Genomic DNA, 19,134 nt, shown 5'->3' with positions numbered 1-19,134 from the left:
TTAAAAGGTCATTTGTAATTTTAACCAGTGCTGTCTGTGTTATGATGCACTCTAAACCCTGACTGAAAATCCTCAAATAAACTATTGTTATTTAGAAAGTCACAACTGATTGGCAACTGCTTTCTCGAGGATCTTAGAAAGAGAAGGTCAGATATAGGTCTATACTTCGCTAAAACCCCTGGATCAAGAGTGGGCTTTTTAAGAATCCAATAAATTACAGCTACTTTTAAGGATTGTGGTACATAGCCTGTTAATAAAGACAGATTGATAATATCCAGTAAAGAAGTGCTAATTAAGGGTAAAACATCTTTAAGCAGCCTAGTTGGAATGGGGTCTAAGAGACAGGTTGATGGCTTAGATGAATTAATTGTCAAAGTCAGCTGAAGAAGGTTGACAGGAGCAAAATCAGCCATCACACACATCAGGCTCTACAGTTGTTTCCAAGGTTCCTGTGTTTGAAGACAAGTGTGGGCCGGTTGAAGGCAGGACTTGGTGAATTTCTCTAATAGTTAAAATTTTATCATTAATGAAGCTCATGAAGTCGGTACTACTGAGAGCTTTAGGAATAAATGGTTCAATAGAGCCATGATTCTCGGTCAGTGTGTGGAATGTTGACAATGCGTTATGAGTTATCTCTGCTTGGGCTCAGAGACAGATCTTACATAACAGACTAGGGGTGTTGAGTTTGATAAGAGAAACCCCTGAGGTACCTTCACTGGCCACGTTAGTACATCTGTCATATGGTGTGGTATGGCATGTGGATCCAAATGCAGATGACCAGGAAGTGGTATGAAGTGAAGTAGCTGGATGGCTACAGTGTTTATTGTGGGTGATGGTTTACAGGCAGGTATAGACAGGTACAGATAAACTGGTAGGTAGACAGGTAGTCAACAGGTAATTTAAAAAAAAAAAAAAAAAAGGTTACCAGCTGGCAGTGGTGGAACCAGGGAAGTGAGTCCAATGTGGCTAAACAGTCCAATAGAGAGCAGGCAAGGTACAAAATCCAGAATCCAGCCAAGGTCCAAGGGAGACAAAGCATCCAATACAGAACTCATGGTAAGAATGCTGGGGAACAGGACACAGGAACAACAAAACGTGCCCCCAACAGCGACACACCCAAAAGTCAGGAGCAACCACACAACAAGAACAGAACTCAAGACGGGAGCAACACCAAACAGAAATCACACCATGCATTAACAACAATGATCCAACACTGAACAAAGACAGAGACCCAGACTAAATACCCTAGGGGAGGTGAGCCAACACGACACAGGTGCAAACAATCAAGGAAGGGCCAACAATCAAAACTGGAGGGAAAGCAAACAAAGACAGGAAGTAAAACCACAAGACACACAAGAGGAGGAACACACTGCAAAATAAAACAGGAAGTGACAAAACCTTAAACTACCACAATCTCAATTCTATTTTTTCTCATTAATGAACCAATTCAAATGGGCTAAGAGAAGTATTTAGGGACAGAAAAAGCCCCTGTGGTTTCTATGAATACCTTTCATTTCTTGTCATCTCTTCCATCATTATTGCTTGAGACTTATAGCAGGCAAGTCACACCGAATGTAAACATATGTGTATCATGTCTGTGTGTTCGTATTTTATGTTATGACTCATAATAACATTAACAATGGTAAAAAGAGTATAAAAGTATATATGTGTGTGTATATGTGTGTGTATATATAGATATATATATATATCTATATATATATAGATATATATATATATATGTGTGTATATATAGATATATATAGATATATATATATATATATATATATATATATATATATATATATATATACATACATACATATACATACAAATATAGATAGCTAATGTTGAATCTACAAAAAACTGAAAAGATAAAGAAATTTTGAGTGAAATTGAATCAGAATTATGCAACAAAATTTATAATGATGTGACTCATTGACTTCGTCTACAGGCAGGTATAGACCATCATGTAGAAGGTCCCGGTAACGTTCATGGCTTGATAAAGGAGCACAAAAAGAAACTTCAAAATAAATATGTTGCTGGAACATGAAATGATAATGGACACGTTTTTGAAGATGAGCAAATAAACTATTGAGAGAACTATGTGAAAAAAATTATCAAAAAACTAATACAAATGAGTCTAAGTTAGGTGCATTTCTTGATTCCATTGAAATGCATGAGGTTGGCCTAAATTCACTGGGTGGAGAGAAGTAAAACAAGCAATTCTAGAATTAAATAAAGTTAAAGCACCAGGTCCTGATGGACTTCCTAGTGAGTTTTACCAAACATGTATAGATGAGATCACAGACCTGCTAACATCAATGTTTAATACTGGAATCAAGACAGATAAACTACACAGCTCCTTTTATCTTGGTGGTATATCACTCATTTCCAAGAAAGGAGACTCACATGAAATAAATAATTGGAGGCATATCACACTGATGAATGTAGACTATAAAATGATCACAAAACTAGTCATGAATAGATAATTAAAAGAATAGACATGTGCTGTTAAGGGAAGACTGATGTGGAAAAAACTTAGGAATGCTGAGAGATTTAACCAGTAATACTGCAGGGGATGAGCTCTTCATCACAGGTCTAGACCAAAAGAAAGCCTTTGATTTTATATCTTGGGAATACCTGTGGGAGGTGTTAAAAGCTTATAGGTTTGAGCAATATTTTATTGATGTAGTCAAGTTGTTATATGCTAAATGATAATAACAATAATAATAATTGTATTTGTATAGCCCTTTTTGAGTGTTTTCCATAGACAGCATAAAAATACAATCACAAATATATGAAGAAAAACACAAGAACAGCTAAATACAAGCACACAATTAAAAGACCATATAAAAGAAATTTACAAATAAATCATCCAAGAGAAAGAAGTATAAAACAACTATAAAAATAAACCTAAAAACTGGTGGTTGCACAACAGAGCTGTATTATGTAAACAAATAAAACTAGTTGTCAGGCAAAAAAAAGGCAAGTCTGTAAAAATGGAGACAGGATTTAAAATCAGACTTTTCCAAACGTGAGGTGCAAGTACAGCAAACACTTGATCACCGTTTGATCTTAACCTGGACACTAGAATAGCTAGCAGGCCTAAACCAGCAGAGCTGAGAGGCCTTTTCGGACAGTAAGGAGTTAAAAGTTAACTGATGTACTCGAGCGCCTGGCCATGTAATCAACAGTTCAGGTGAATGTGAATGTAGTTTTAACAGAAAAACTCGAAATTAAGAGAGGCGTCAAAGTTGCCCATTATCAGCTGCACTTTATATTTTAGCAATAAATCCATTATTAAAGAGAATCAAGGATGATTACAGGTTGAGTGGCACCAGAACTAGTAATGGGGAGCAGGTGGTTGTTTTGGCATATGCTGATGATGTTGCTATTATAATTAACAACCAAAATTAACTGGACATAATAAATGAACACCTTCAGCTATATGAAGAGGTATCTGGTGCAAAATTAAACCATAACCAGATGGAGGCCTTGGTGCTATAGACCTGGGTTTAAAACCAAAGAGAGTTTTCTGTAAAAACATTGCATCACGCATTAAAAGAAAGGCAATGTGGATCAGTGAAGCCCTGAGCTGGACCAAGAATAAAGGACATGGAAGGAACTTTGTACTGTATTATAAACTTGTGAATAGTGATTTCATGACTTGCACACCTATTAATATTACAATATTGATTAAAAATATATACTCTAAAGTGGGTAATAACTTAATATGGTTTTGTTTGTCTGACTCCCAGGTATGTATTAAAAATATTTTTAGTAAAAATTGATCAGAGAATAAACGATATTATGTGGCTTGTATCAGTTGGCAGACTAGCAGTCCGAGCTGTGGTTAAGTGGAGCTGCTTTGTTAAAACTAAAAAGTGCCCTATTGACAATTGGGATGAAGATGAAACTATTGAACATTTAGTTGCCAGAGGTGAGATGTGTGGTTTAAAATGGCAGGTGTTGGTTTTAATATGAATGTGAACTATAATGCAGTGATGTATGGTGTTATCCTAGAAAACCTTCCCAAGATCAAGATTTTTATTGGACGATAATATGCACTAATATGGAAGACGAGGTGTGCAGTGGTCCTTCACCAAGTCACTATTCCAAGTGACGTGGTCTTCAAACAAATTGTAACTGAACTGAAAAGACAAAGAACACTGGACATCAGACAAAAGAGATGCACACCTTGGCACTTGGCATTGTAAGTTTATGCACTGTATTTTGTTGTTTTGTATTATCATGGAATGTGTCCCTTTTACATTTTATGTATGTAATTTCTCCCTTTGTAAAATTTCAATAAAGTACTATTTAAAAAAAGTAGAGGGGAAAATAACAACAGCAACAACAACACAAACATACACAAATGAACATTTAAAATGCGCATGATACAACACATCAAGAAAAACATACATGCAAGGGGTGGTTGTGCATACACGAGTCCATGTGGAATTGGGTATGTACATGTGCTTTAGGGCGGAGAGGGATGGAGGAGGTTTATATCATGTTAATATGGGATGTGACAGTTGCTGATTGTTGGATGTAACGTAGTAGATTAGAAAAGCCAAGGAGTGGTGTTAGAAACATAGAACTGTCCTTCAATGTATAATTTGTCCACAATCAAGTAAGCACGTTTGTTTTGTCTGTGTTGTTTCATGATAGGTAAGAGAACTTTGCCTTTTTTGGGGGGGGTTCGAGTGGGAACTGGTCATTCAGTCCGCATTTAGTGCCTTTCAGTTCCTGTCCTTTACTCTTAATCAGTTTATTGTGTTTGAAATTTTACAGTTTGGTGATGATGGTAATTTGTTAGAGCAAGATCCAAGACAGTGAACACGGTGGAAAGTGATCTGGTTTACAGTGTCCGGTTGGAGTTTGACTTGGTTTTTCATAAAGTCTTCGATCAGTGCCTCGTTATCAGATGGGTGTTCGTGAATGTTGGAGAAAATCATTTCAATGTAATTGTGGGTGAATTCAAGGCATTGTGTGACCAACAAATCAAGTTTGATATTGATGGAGGTGAGGATACTGACCTCAATCTCTGTAAATAAATAATAAATAAAACTTTACTTATAGAGCACTTATCAAAACAAAGTACAAAGTGCTTCACAACAAGAAAAATAAAATACCACAGTGAATGATGAAATATAAAGAAATAATATACATAAAACACACAAAAGCAGTCAAATAAACAGCCAGGTCAGGTAAAATCAGGATATGCTTTCCGATAAAAATGTGTTTTGAGAAGAGACTTAAAAGAAGACACTGACTCAGACAACCTCATTTCTTCGGGCAAGTTGTTCCAGAGCCTCGGGACCCTGATAACAAAAGCTCTGTCCGCCTTAGTTTCCATCCTGGACTTAGGAACAGACAGTAGACCCCTACCCGAAGATCTCAAACTACGTGAAGGTTCATAAGGGATTACAAGGTCTAAAATAACAAGGATTTCTGTTTTATTTGAGTTGAGCTGAAGAAAATTTATCGACATCCAGTTTTTTCTTTATGTGAGACAGGCAGTCCTGCAGAGAACTCAGTATACTAAGGTCAGTGGGCTTGACAGGGAGGTGTCATCGCATAACAATGAAAAGAAATCCCATGTCTGCGGATGACATCACCCAAGGGAAGCATGTATAAGGAGAACAGTATTGGTCCCAGAATTGAACCTTGAGGCACACCGCACTTGATATGGGAATAGGATGACATGAAGTTATTAATGCTGACACAGAATTTCCTATTGTACAGATAAGATGAGAACCAGTCTAGTGCAGTGCCAGATATGTCCACCCAGTGCCTCAGTCTATCTAAAAGAATGCCATGATCAATTGTGTCAAAGGCAGCACTTAAGTCCGGTAGCACAAGAATTAAGCACATGCCTGCGTCGTCATTAGTGACTTTGAGAAGAGCTGTCTCAGTGCTGTGGTGCTGACGAAATCCAGATTGGAACTTTTCAAAAGTACAATTGTTTTCCACAGCAGCAAGAAGCTGCTTAGATGCAAGGTTTTCGAGAAGCTTCAAAATAAAAGGCAGTTTGGAGATTGGGCGATCCAGATTGGAGTTATCCAGGAGGGTGGGATCAAGCCCAGGTTTTTTAGGACTAACTGGACACAAGCAGTTTTAAAGTAATCAGGGACGCAGCCAGTAGACAGCGAGCTGTTAAAAATAATTAGCAAAAGGGGCGCAATACAATCCATAACATCCAATAAAAACCTAGTTGGGATTTTGTCCAGAGGGCTGGAGGATACTCTCATAAGAGACATGATGTCTGCGAGTTCGGGCAGAGTAACAGCAGAAAAATTGCTCAAAGAATCCCTGAGCGGGTGATCCACATCTAAAAAGGCAGGATTGGGGGTGATATCAGATCTTATTAACTCCACCTTTCCAGCAAAGTGCAAAAGAAACTTTTCACAATCAGCATCACAATCAGCAGGGACACAAGGAGAGGCTGGGTTAACTAACTGATCCACAGTCTTAAAAAGGAATCTGGGATTGTGCTGATGGGCAGAGAGTGCTGATGTTTTTAGAGAAACCTTAAGGAGAACAACTCTGAAGTTACAAACAACGAGGCACTGCTGGTTTCTGGAAAACAATTATTCTGACACACATTAAGAATACATACAGTATGGGGAAAAAAAGACAGTGACACGTTTCTTTATATGTACAGTTGACATTTATAGAGCTAATACAAAACCACTGTGGTACAGATCATTTATAAAAAGTAAACCATAATAACATAAATAGTTCAGAATCCTGATCAATAAAAATATCTTGGTCCCGTTCCAGCATCATAGTTGAGGCCGAGTGACTGTGGATGATGGTGAAGATAAATGAATGTTTTATTGCTTTCTCAACTGCATCTATCCATGGCTAGTCTGGAGCTGTTTCACAGACAGGAGATTTAGCCCAGCTAAGGTTTTATACAAATAAATTAACTCTTCAGTCCAACACTGAGTGTATCCAAACCCCCCCCCCTACTGTTGAATACATGGGCCGTCTTAAAGGAGCCTGTGAGTATTAAGCCTACAGGAATTTTACTGGCCTGGGTTTCAGGCGTTTTCACCCTGACTGAATACAGTCCTGAGGGAATTACTGGACATAAATACTTGGGATTTGTGGGATTTTAAAATAATGCAGCATAAACACTGCATAAAAATCATATCTGCACCACCAAACTCAGAATAGAACAACAGAACTTTGAATATATTTTTACCTTTGCTGTCTGGAAAGGTTTGGTTCCACTTGTGTGTAGTTCTGTATACTGTTGAAAAGGAAGCTTCCATTTCAACAGTATCAGACCATCACTACAATGACTATACAGACTGAAAACTAATTCCAAAGATAACATGACTCACTGCTAAACCATACACCTTCAAAGCATCAAGCAGTGAAATTCAGCTTTAAATCTCTTCCTCTTAAAGAACAATACCACTGATTTCCAGCTTTTGAATATGCAGTTTCAGAGTTCTGTGGGCAATTGACCAATCACGTTTGAGCGGGCTTTGGTTATATGCAGGTAAACAGTCTGTGCGGAGAGCAAAAGGGGTGGAATGAACTGGCTGAAATGCAATCTCAGAACCCATCGGCTATCAACTGATTTATCTTTTTTATCAATCTCGGAACCCTAGAGATTAGCTTTTTATTAGCTTTTTTATTTTCTTTATCTGCATTCAAATCGTCGTCAGACGATAGCCGATGGGTTCTGAGATTACTACTCTGACTGTAAACAATGACCGCCGCACGAAAGAGGAAGTCTTGGTAAGGATATCCATTATCTGGGTATCCGCTGGCTACACCGGAACCCCCAAAACATTGGCTGTTGCCCCCAGAGGCTAAATCGTTGTCAGACGATAGCTGATGGGTTCCGAGATTGGGTGGTGCACAACTGTATCTGGCGAGCTAACCGCTAACACACTAACCAGCTGGGAACACGCTAGCCAATCACATTAACTCTCTGATCTCCTTTATATTTTCTCTGTACTGTGCTGTTTACTCCCTGCTGTAAATTTTGTTCTCAAGATTGTGCATCATTTCATTCAATAAAGAGTTATTGAAGGGGGAAAAATCAAGCTTTCTAACTGCCAGTTCGCAAGCTCCTTAGCTCGGCTGCTAATGGGACAATAAGGTAACAGTTTATTCCATTGATTCCTGTCAACAAACCATTCCTCTTCAGTGAAGCAGTTTATACTCCGACAGAGGCGGGTTAAATAATAGTGGATGGTGACACAGCTAATTGGCTACAATAGCTATCTCCATTTTGGATTCTCTGGCTGTTTGTTCCTTTAAGGTCAGCACTGTCAAGGCGATTTGCTATTGGTTAACCGTGCAAATTTGAATCAAAGTTCACCATATCAAATTCACTCAGAATTACTTCCATTGAAATGAACAGACTTTGTCACAAAATGTAGCAGTGTTAAAAGCTGATGTGAACTGGCCTTTAGTGGACATTCCCAGGTACATATCCCCCTTCACAGAAACAATAAAGAAGAGATTTTACTTCTACCCTCACCCATTACATCCCACTGATGTAAAGCGCTATCATGTTCATTTTACAAGGATGTTGTACATTCTCTTACTTAGCTCCTGTTTATGTACACATTGTCTAAAATTCAGTGTGACATTTGTTTATTGTCAGGGAGCAGCTCCAGTCATGCTGGGAACACATTACATCATGAAATGATCACACTTAATACATTTACATGAGAATACAAGTGCCACACAGTTACAGGCCATTTACTTCTTTTTCCATCTAGTTTAGATTTCCCTCAAACACTGCAGTATTTGATGGAATGACATTTTTTGTTTTAACAGTCCCTTTCCTCATTTTTAAAATGCACACCATCACTGTAGGGGTAGGCAGATCAATACGGAGAGTAACAATACTACTCTCTCTCGGCTCTGTAGACAACGTTCTGTTGTCATCTTCAGACAAGAGTGCAACATTAGATCACGTTACGGGCTTGGAAACATACTTCTTAGTGTGTACTGCCACAAAACCTATGGTTTATCGGCTAGTAGAAGCTATATATATATTTGGTACTGGTGGGCCGCCGTGCCATATTCTGTTAGCCTATTATTGTTGCCAGATTTTGAATGTGTGAAAAGCCTTTTCAGAGCAAGCATATAACTTTGTACTCTAGTTCTGTATAGAGCTTATTTGCGTCTGTTCACCTCTTTTGTATTGTTCTTTCATGCCAAAGGTTTTGTGTGCATCTGAACACAGCCCTCGTGCTAACGGCCCATTTTCAGGTTTTCTCTCTGTTTGACTGGAGACTGTTTGGGGAGTGACAAACAGCAAACTTGGTAAGGCTGGAAGCTCTTGCTCCACACATACTGTGGTTGTAATTCTAACCAACTTGCAGCTATAATGAGGCTAAAAGTTGTGTAGTGTGCTCCCTGCATTGGTTGTGAACTTTAAATACATCAGAAATAGACTTTGAATATTCAATATTTGGAAGAAAAATGCTCTCCTTCACAAATACTGGTTAAAATGTGGCAGACCATTTCACTAACATGTCAATTCCTAAAATGACAGATATTCCCTTGTGATGTATCAAAAAACACTTTCAAGCTCAAAAGGACATAAACGGCCTTTTCCTCAAAGCTGACAGCTATGAGGAAAGTAATACTGGTGATGTAGATGTGGGGTTGAGGCTTTGTTGAATACAGTAGCACACAGATGGAAGAGATGTAATGCTTGTGATGATATGAGGTAAGAATGAGTAAGTACATGGATGATACGAGTCGGCCTCTGCTAGAGTGGTTTGATGGAAGTTGAAGAAAGATCCTTTCATTCAGTATTACACTGTCCGGACATCCTGTTAATGTCTTTCACGCTCCTGCTGGGTTTGATCTTGTTGCTGTTGCAAAGCGTTACCATCACTGGAGATACAAGTTTTCCCCCAAGAGGAACAATATTCATATTGACTATTCACCTTCTTTATGTGACTGCTGGTTTGTTTAAAAGTATATCCTGTATCACTATATGTATGTGTGTGTGTGTGTGTCATGGGATCTGGAGCTGCAGTTCCTCCTCCTCTTCGTCCATGTCACTGGTCGGACCGTCTGGGTTTTCAGGACTGAACCGAGCTGATCGCATCTTTCCAAACAGACCAGGACTCTGCTGCTGCCGCCGCAGTCTGAGAGGGGAGAGAGACAGAGAGCGCGGGGTGTTAAAATAACATTCCGATGCCGAAGAATACGACAGTACTACATCATTTTTACATTAGATACGTGTGTGTAGTGGAGGTGAATGTGCATCTATATGTATAGATGTGTTTTGGGAATATAAACAAGTACACACAGAAAAAGCAAGAGAAAGGAGAGCCAAATAAATCATCTGTTTCTATCTGTGGATGTCTATAAATGTCTCATCTATATGTTTATGTAGTATTGCCATGCTAAGCTAACAGCCCGTCAGCTGCGACTTTATATCCGCACTGTGACCTGTCACCTGTCCAGCACGGTGCTACTAACCAGAAACACAGCGGGCTACACACACCAAACTCGTGTACTGGCAATGTGAAAGGAGTCAATCATCAATTTTTAGCGGGTTTACCCACGTTTAAAAACCCTGCCTATACGTGCTAATTTTGGTGGAAAAAGGGTATGAGACCATATGAGTTATGGAGGTACATACTTAGTGTTGTAATGAATTCATCCAACTGCAAAGATTCAATGTAGCACAAAATCTAGCACTAGTTATAACTTTAAAAACATTTACTTGCAAAATCTGAATTCCTGGCCATATTGTACCCTGTCGTGTGAATGTGCGTCGCCCTTAAGAGTCTACAGCTGTGTAGCAGCTCTGTGAGGCTGTACATAGGCACAGTGGTGCTAAATGCGTCAGTATAAACCGAAGTAAAACTTTGACCTGATGATAGCAGTAGATTAAAAGTTAAGGGATCATCGGTAACTGTCCAGATGTTTCACTGGAGGTAACACATTTTGACCTGCTGGGGGCCCTAAATGAAAAGTCAGGGGATCAACATTCCGCCTCTGGGGACTATGAAGAGTTTGTAACTTCCATGGCAACCATCAAATATTTGCTGAAATCTTTCAGTCTGGACCAAAGTGGTGGACCAACCAACCATAGAGCCCCTCTGCTAGCATGGCTAAAAACAACAGCTTTAAAATATGCCTAAAAGTACCTAAATTGATTCAGTCGACAGAGTTATGACAGCAATTAAAACCACAACCTCACTGACAAGCAGCAATTTACTGTGATAGTAACGGATTTTATTAGATGCCAACAGTAGCTGGCTTTGAAACTCAAACTTAAACTCAATGTGTAACAGCCCTAATAGCTTCTGTACTGAATACTGTATCTCATCAGTGAGGTAAACTGATTAGGACAACAGTCAAAGGAGGGGTACAGGGGTGCAAAGATCAGTACTGAATCCTGTTAAGCATTAGTATTAATATTATAAAAAGTACAGTCTAGACCTGCTCAGTATGAAAAGTGCACTGAGATAACTTCTGTTATGAATTGTTGCTATATAAATCAAATTTTAAAAAAACCCAGAAGTAACAGCATTTAAATACACGAGGAATACACTATACCAACTGACTAAAAGCTAAAGCAACTGCCATCTTTAATATCTCTGGGTTAATTTATGCTGAGGACAAATGAAAATACCAGGGAATATGTGATCTACATGGCAGAGTTGATTTAATGAGCCACAAAATGAAAAAAAGATTTCATTTTCATTCATCACCCAGAGCTGTGTGCATTTCCAATTGATTAAAAAAGGCAATGACTATTGATTTTCTTCAAAGATGCAAGCTTGGTCTATTATGAAACAGACCTTGAAGATAGATTTGGCCACACTTGATTCTACTCAGTGTCATTTTTTTCATGCTGCCCTTGTTTTCCCTGAATACACAAGTTGTCAGCATGGCTGGATCATTTGAGGCACCAAGGCTTCAGCTCTCTGAAAGGTAGTCAATTTAAATCCTCTTACACATTTCAGTTGGTGTCTTCCCTGATCTCAGACTATAACACACTGTAAAGATGCTAATCACATATTCCAACCAAAGATTGAGTAAAAAGCCTGACTAAGAGAAAGAGTCTTACTGCAACAAAGAATTGGTCTGATTTTGCAGTTTATAACATTGCAGAAATGAAGAAACAAGCTCTGAGAAATAAAGAGAGAGGAAACAGGAAGAAGAGGAGGAAACTAAAGAGTATTGTTGTTTAGGTATTCAGCTGTGCTATTCTGTCGTATCTCGCTGAAATAAGTCGGTCGCTGCCTCTGAGAAAAGCTTCAATGATTTATCTGTTGAATTCTGTCTGAACTGATGTTTATTTAGGGGACAATTTATGATCTTGATTTTAGAAAATGTATGTGAAGCTGCCTCAGGAATAACTGAGGCATACCAACAGGAGACAAAACCAGCACAAGATTGTTCCTTAACCTAATGGTTTAACAACGAATGAACTCCGGTGCATTTGCCAATTTGGGTCAGTTCGCTTAGGCTGGTGTGTACGCTGTCATTCTCAACTCTAGTGTGAACCAAACAACCGCACTTGAGACACCTTTAAAAAGGTAGATCGGAGTTACCTGTCAGTCCATATGACTTCATGTTTACAGCTCTTGGTTTGTTTGCAATAATGAAGGCTCACGCTCCTGTAGTCATAGAGAGGGGCAAGACGCAAAAATGACTCAATTGAGGATAACAGTGAACACTTTCAGACAGTCCTCGAAGGTATTCATGGTGTTGCACTTGTTTTTATATACAAAAATGACTGAAGTAGTTGTGTTAAGAATGAAAAAATTCAATTCTGTTCAATAATTTGTCATTGTTATGTTTTGCACACCTGGCCAGCCGCTGAGTAAAGTGAGCGTGATTGTTGAATTGCTGATTTCTGAAAGTTCCAAAAGTTGTTGGACACCGTTAAATCGAATTCTTGTCTAAAAGCAAACGGACCAATCACAGGATTTTGTGATAGTAGTACATGTATTATTTTGCATTAATTTAAAAGCTAAACTACTATTAAATCCATCTGCTGATTGTTATCTGTTCAGGAAGTGATCGTGATCTGTATAAGCTGTTATAAGCGATTGAAGTGTGGCATTTTCATTTGGAATCTGTTGCTGGCATCAGTCAAGATGAGGATCAAAGAGGTGACAATGCCAGTTAAGGCCATTGTGAGGCTCAAAAATGGAATGGAAAAATGGAAACAAACAATCAGAGAAATAGCAGAAATATTAGGTTTGTCCAAATCAACTGTTTGGTACATTCTTTAAAAAAAAATAAAACACACTGGTGATCTGAGCAATACGAAATGGCCTTGTAGACCACGGAAGACTACTGCAGTGGATGGCAGAAGAATCCTTTCCCTCGTGACGAAAAACCCCTTTTCAACTGTCAGCCACATAAAGACGACTTTCCAAGAGGTAGGCAAATCTGTGTCCAAAACCACGATAAGAAGAAAACTTCACCAGAATAAGTGCAGCGGGTTTACCACAAGATGCAAACCACTTATGAGACTGAAAAACCGAAAGGCCAGGTTACAATTCTCCTCAAAAAAAACCTGCAGAGTTCTGGAACAAGATCTTGTGGACTAAAGAGACATAGATAAACCTCTACCATAGTGATGGAAAGACGAGTGTGGAGGAGAAAAGGAACAGCCCATTATCCTATGCATACCACCTCGTCTGTAAAACATGGTGGAGGTAATGTTATTGCGTGGGCATGTATGGCTGCCAGTGGAACCGGCTCCCTTGTATTTCTTGATGATATGACTGCTGACAAAAGCAGCCGGGTGAATTCTGAGGTGTACAGAGCAATCCTATCTGCTTAGGTTCAACCCAGTGCCTCAAATCTAACTGGATGGCGCTTCACACTGCAGCAGGACAATGACCCAAAACATTACTGCCAAAGCAACCAAAGACTTTTACAAGACCAAAAAGTGGAAAGTTCTTGAATGGCCAAGTCAGTCACCTGACCTGAATCCAATAGAGTATGCATTTCACTTGCTGAAGGCAAACTTGAAGTCAAAAAGCCCCCGAAACAAGCAGGAACTGAAGACAGCTGCAGTGATGGCTTGGCAAACCATCACCAGGGAAGCAACCCAGCGTCTGCTGACGTCTACGGGGCCTCAGACTTGCCAGAAAGGATTTGCAACCAAGTGTTAAATATGACGACTTTGTTTATTTTATGTTATGTTGGGATTCAGGTAGGGCAGGTTTGGTTATTAGCAAAATATCAAAGATATTTATAAATATTAATAACATTCTTAATATAGCAAAAATATGAATATGGATTAATAATTTCGGGGCACCACCTTGGGATCAGGGACCAATAAGCAAACGGGAAAACAGTTTCAAAGGCGGCTGTCCACACAGCTGTTGCAACACATACACAAAATAACCACAGGCAACTGGTCTTTAAAGGTACGATAGAGTTGTGTGTGTGTGTGTGTGCGCATGGGTGTGTGGGACATTAGAGAGGTGGGGAGCGAGGAAGGTGGCGGACGTGGCCACGTGTGTGGTCGTCACACACAAATCCAAAATGGCAGGCAGACCGGCGAAACTCAAACAAAGGGGAGAGCCAAAATGGAAGACACGCTCTATTTGTCCTACTGATGCCGTGGAGCGTAACTAGTTATGCTACCACGCTATCTGGGTTGTTTGAGATGTGTGTGTAGATGTGTATATGTTTGGTAAATGTGTGTGGGTTAGTGAAGAGGAGTGAGAAAGAAAAGCACACAGAGTAAAGTACAAGAGATATCAAATGCTGTGGTAAGACACAATAGCTGTCCCTTTATCACACAGGAACTCAGCAGCGAACTTGCATTCAACAGCCGTGTTACTGGACTTTGGTCTGATAAAGCACAGTTATTATCTTGCACAGTGGGTAAAACTAACACAGATAACGGTCCACTGTGGCACCGACACAAAAATGAAACGTACTAAGCATGAAAACACACAGCAGAAACAGGACATGGCGGTCCGTTACTTTCCACAATAATGCACAACACACAGTTATAAACCCTATCTCTGCCCAGACACAAGCCTCTTACTTGGGATTGCTCTTGATAGCGATTTAATGCGTCAGTCCGGCAGAGTCCCCTCACTGGGCGTTCAGACCGCCACCAGCGAGAGTGTCAAAGTGACCGGTGTCATTCATTTTCTATGTGAGCCGGCGGCGAGCAGCAATGAGCAGTGAAGAAAAACGGTAAATCCGTATCTTCCTTCTGCAGGCAAAGATTGTTACGTGGAGTATAACAATTGGGATCCAAAAAGTGTTTCAGCAAACACGAAACATTCTGCTGCTCGTCCAGCGAGTCAAGACCTTCCTAGGGGAAATAAGAGCTTAAAGTTGAGTGCCTCCTGCAGTAACCTGAGTTACACACATCAGCTGTCTGTGAACACCAGACCCAAACCACACAGAGCATCCACTGCGGAAAGCTTACTGACCAGCGGACAGGTGGAGAAAGATCAAGGAGGACATTCACATCCACCACCTGTTATGGCTCGACCAAAGTCCTACACTTAGGTCACATGATGACATCTAAGCCATAATCATGACAACTCAGCAAATCATATCCACGTCACTAACTTGGATCTCCGACTTTCCTTTGGTTCATCTCTTCTTTTTTTTTTCCAGTTTCCTCCACCCCACTATTTCCCTCACCGTGGCTCCTTTTGATCATCTCACCTTCTTTCCCTCCTAAACTCCTCCCTCCTTTCCTCCCTTCACTAGCCCTTAGTTTCTCTCTCTCTCTCTCACTTTCTCTCATTCCCTGTCTACCTTTGTCAGTCATTTGTCCAGGTCAGGGCCAAAGCAATCGGTAGATAAACCATCATAACATTTGGACCACAACACCAGCTCAGCCACTAAAAGCTTTTCTATTGAGCCTACAAACACTCAGCAAAGCTAGAGACATGAATGATTCAATCTACAGAGAGAGACAGGAAGAAAGAGAGAGAGAGTCAGGAGGGAGAAGGAAGGGACAAAGATGCCTGCATCCATTTGTTTCAAACTGTGTTGTGGTCACTCAATGAACAATGAGGTGGATCGACGCATACAAGAGCAACCATGATGCACCGGATCATTATCCCTACAGACGGAAACATGAGCAACCACTGACTGAAAGGCAGTGTGTGTGTTTGTGTGTGTATCAGAGGACTTGGATGTGGATGTGTGCATTAAAACTATTTAGTAACCAGTTTTAATGCACGAAAACTATAGTGTAACACTGGTATTATACATAGATCATATGACAATAATGTTTGCCATTTCTCCTAACATACATCACTACAGCAGGTAACTTCTGACAGACTGGGTGCTGAGCAGCTTTGGCAACCCCAGGGGACAACTGTGTCGCCTTTAGGGCCCGTTCACGCCAGCATTTAAAATTGTGTAATCACTGTGATCAGTGGATTCCCTACTGGGGGGAAAATAAATATGCACCAATCTTTTGCGTCTAGTTCGTGAACTTTGACATGCAGGTTCGCAACGTTGACCATTAGCAAACTGTGCTGACAGCAGTGTTGTAGTCAAGACTACCTAAACCGAGACCAAGTCATGACCAAGACCAGAGTGTATCAAGACCGAGACAAGACCAAGACTTTGAGGGGTTGAGACCAAGTCAAGAACAAGACCAAGACAGGGCGAGACAGAGTCAAGACCAGGACCAGACCAGCTCAAGGTCCACACTGCATGACACACATGAAAAAATGTTAATGTTAATTTTCTTACCAAACACTGAAATAACAATCATCTTTAAGGTGATTAAACTTCCACGGAAAGTGTAGATGTGTATTTTATATCTAACGCCCAGTGTGGGAAAGATTGAGTGATTGAGCGAGCCAGAGAGAGAGGAGCTCACAACACTCTAAACACACAAGCACTAGGGTTTGACTAGGTAAAAAGTTATATATATTTATATTTAATATTAGCACTCTTAAAGTAATGTGCCATGTGCTTATGGCCAGGCAAAGCATCCTATTTAATATGTACAGTATATTTTTCATAGAAGTGGAGGCGCATTAATGTTACTGGGTCTCCACTCTCTGCTGTCACATCTCTAGCTCTCTCACCCAAGTGAGGGAGCAGTAACGCGGTGTGTAGCGTTTATGTCGGAGCTGACATTAGCTAATGTTGATGTAACATAACTTTATATACATTAGCTACATTGCTTTATGTGGCCTGTCTTGTCATTGTTTATCAAAAGCAAAAACTTCACTTAAAAAACAATAAGTCACCACATGCCCTGTCCCATCAATCTCTCACAAAGTTAACACTGCATTAGGTACATCCCTCAATGAATGTTAACTAAATTATGTAGCTTGGGTACCGAGGTGGCAAATAGCTGGCAAACAACTGAAACTAGCACTCTGAAACATACAGTATATACATAGGCAGCTAATATGTATGGCTAATATTCGCTAAATCTCTTTGAGATGTGAGGGGTGAAGAGATTTCTGAAGAGTTTAGGTACAGAGGCAGATTGCTAGCATTAGCTAGCTAGACTGCCAGGAGACTTCCCATGATGCACCTCTTTCCTCTCTCCTCCTCTCCCTCTCCATCTGTATACATTTTTATCCCATTACTGCAAGTTACTAACTCGACATCGTCTCTCTCCCGTAGTTCTGTGCCATCTCGATTATTATTCCTATAGCGGTCATTCCTATTATTATTAATTTATTAATATTAATATTACCACTACCATTACATTATTAGTATTTTAAAATTCTAAGTGGTATATGCATTGTGCGCCAAGTGCTTGCTCATGGTGGGATTTGTTGGGTCTCTGTAAATAATATTATAAAGAGTACGGTCTAGACCTGCTCTATAGGAAAAGTGCAATGAGATAACTTCTGTTATGAATTGGCGCTATGTAAATAAAATAGAACTGAATTGAACTTATTTTAAAGGACCAGTGTGTAGGATTTAGTGGCATCAAGAGGTGAAGTAGCAGATTGCAACCAACCGAATACCACTCACCCTCCAAGCGTGTAGGAGAAATTACGGTGGCCGTGAAACTTGCGAAAAATGCGAAAGGCCCTATCTAGAGCCAGTGTTTGGTTTGTCCGTTCTGGGCTACTGTAGGAACATGGAGGTTCAACATGGCGGACTATGTAGAAGGTCCTTCTGTAGATAAAAACAGCTTATTCTAAGGTAATGAAAACACAATAATTCTTATTTTCAGGTGATTATACACTAATGAATACATACTTATAAATATTATATTCCATTTCTGCCAATAGATCCTCCTAAATGTTACACACTGGACCTGAAGTGTTTAAGGAACTGTCACCATCAAATTTTTTCTTTTTCTTTTTTCCATGAGCCACGACCACCAGGTGGCTTTAAAAGGCAGAATAAGTAGGATTTTCTTCTTCGTGTGTGGCGGTGTCTGTATCTGCAGAGACACTGCCCTCTGCCTGTATTTTCTTAGTTTCTTATTAGTTTGGTGTGTTTGGGACGTTTCTGGGCGTCAGCCTTTGGGCAGTGGTGTGTAGCCCCGGCCAACAGTGTGCAGGCTGTGAGGTTGTAGCGAGCAGGTTACGTCGCTGTTTCCGTCTCTCTGCTCTCTGTCTGTGTCACAGATGTATCTCCAGCGCTGGCACAGCTAAAACTAAGTGTGCACATAGGTCGGGGCTGAGTTACACACACAGGCAGAGCAGAGAGCAGCGGACAGGATGAAGCCGGCTACTTCCCGCAGGGTTGTGCGGAGGTGTGGGCGATTTTATTTGTGCTTTAGAACGTAACAGCAATGAAACAATCAGAAAATAACATTTAATCCTCGGATTCACTGCTTTGTTCTTGCTAACGCCACTCGCTCTCGTCATTCATTCTCTAGCTCTCTCTCTCGCTCTGAGCCGGGGGGGAGGGGCCAACTTTGAATTGTGTGTTTACAAACAGCAACCGACAAATCCTACTCATTCTGCCTTTAAATGTCTTTGAAACACAGCTCTGTCTAAGTACTTTATCAGCATCCAATTTAAATACTTTTTCTCCTCTGACGTACTGACTAGGATACACACACACACAAAGTGGTTGATATTTTGGTTTAGGAAAAACACTGTATGACTAATGACACAGCACATGCAGTACAGGCTGTTACACACACACACACACACACACACACACACACACACACACACACACACACCCCTA

The 19,134-nt window shown here is 40.1% G+C and overlaps 1 protein-coding gene across 3 annotated transcripts in view; it reads right to left on the bottom strand.

Annotated features, from left to right (window-relative positions):
* Positions 1-6,654: 6,654 nt before the first annotated feature.
* Positions 6,655-19,134, bottom strand: part of ccdc102a (coiled-coil domain containing 102A) — a 127,618-nt gene continuing 115,138 nt past the window's right edge. For all 3 annotated transcript variants that reach the window (XM_044204988.1, XM_044204979.1, XM_044204970.1), the window contains one exon: positions 6,655-10,139. In XM_044204988.1, the coding sequence (XP_044060923.1) occupies positions 10,007-10,139 (133 nt within the window). In that variant the 3' untranslated portion in view covers positions 6,655-10,006. The remainder of the gene's footprint in view (positions 10,140-19,134) is intronic.

This window comes from Siniperca chuatsi, linkage group LG1 (genome assembly GCF_020085105.1).
Source record: "Siniperca chuatsi isolate FFG_IHB_CAS linkage group LG1, ASM2008510v1, whole genome shotgun sequence".
In the NCBI taxonomy this organism is placed as follows: Eukaryota; Metazoa; Chordata; class Actinopteri; order Centrarchiformes; family Sinipercidae; genus Siniperca; species Siniperca chuatsi.
This window is presented reverse-complemented; position numbering and strand designations above follow the sequence as displayed.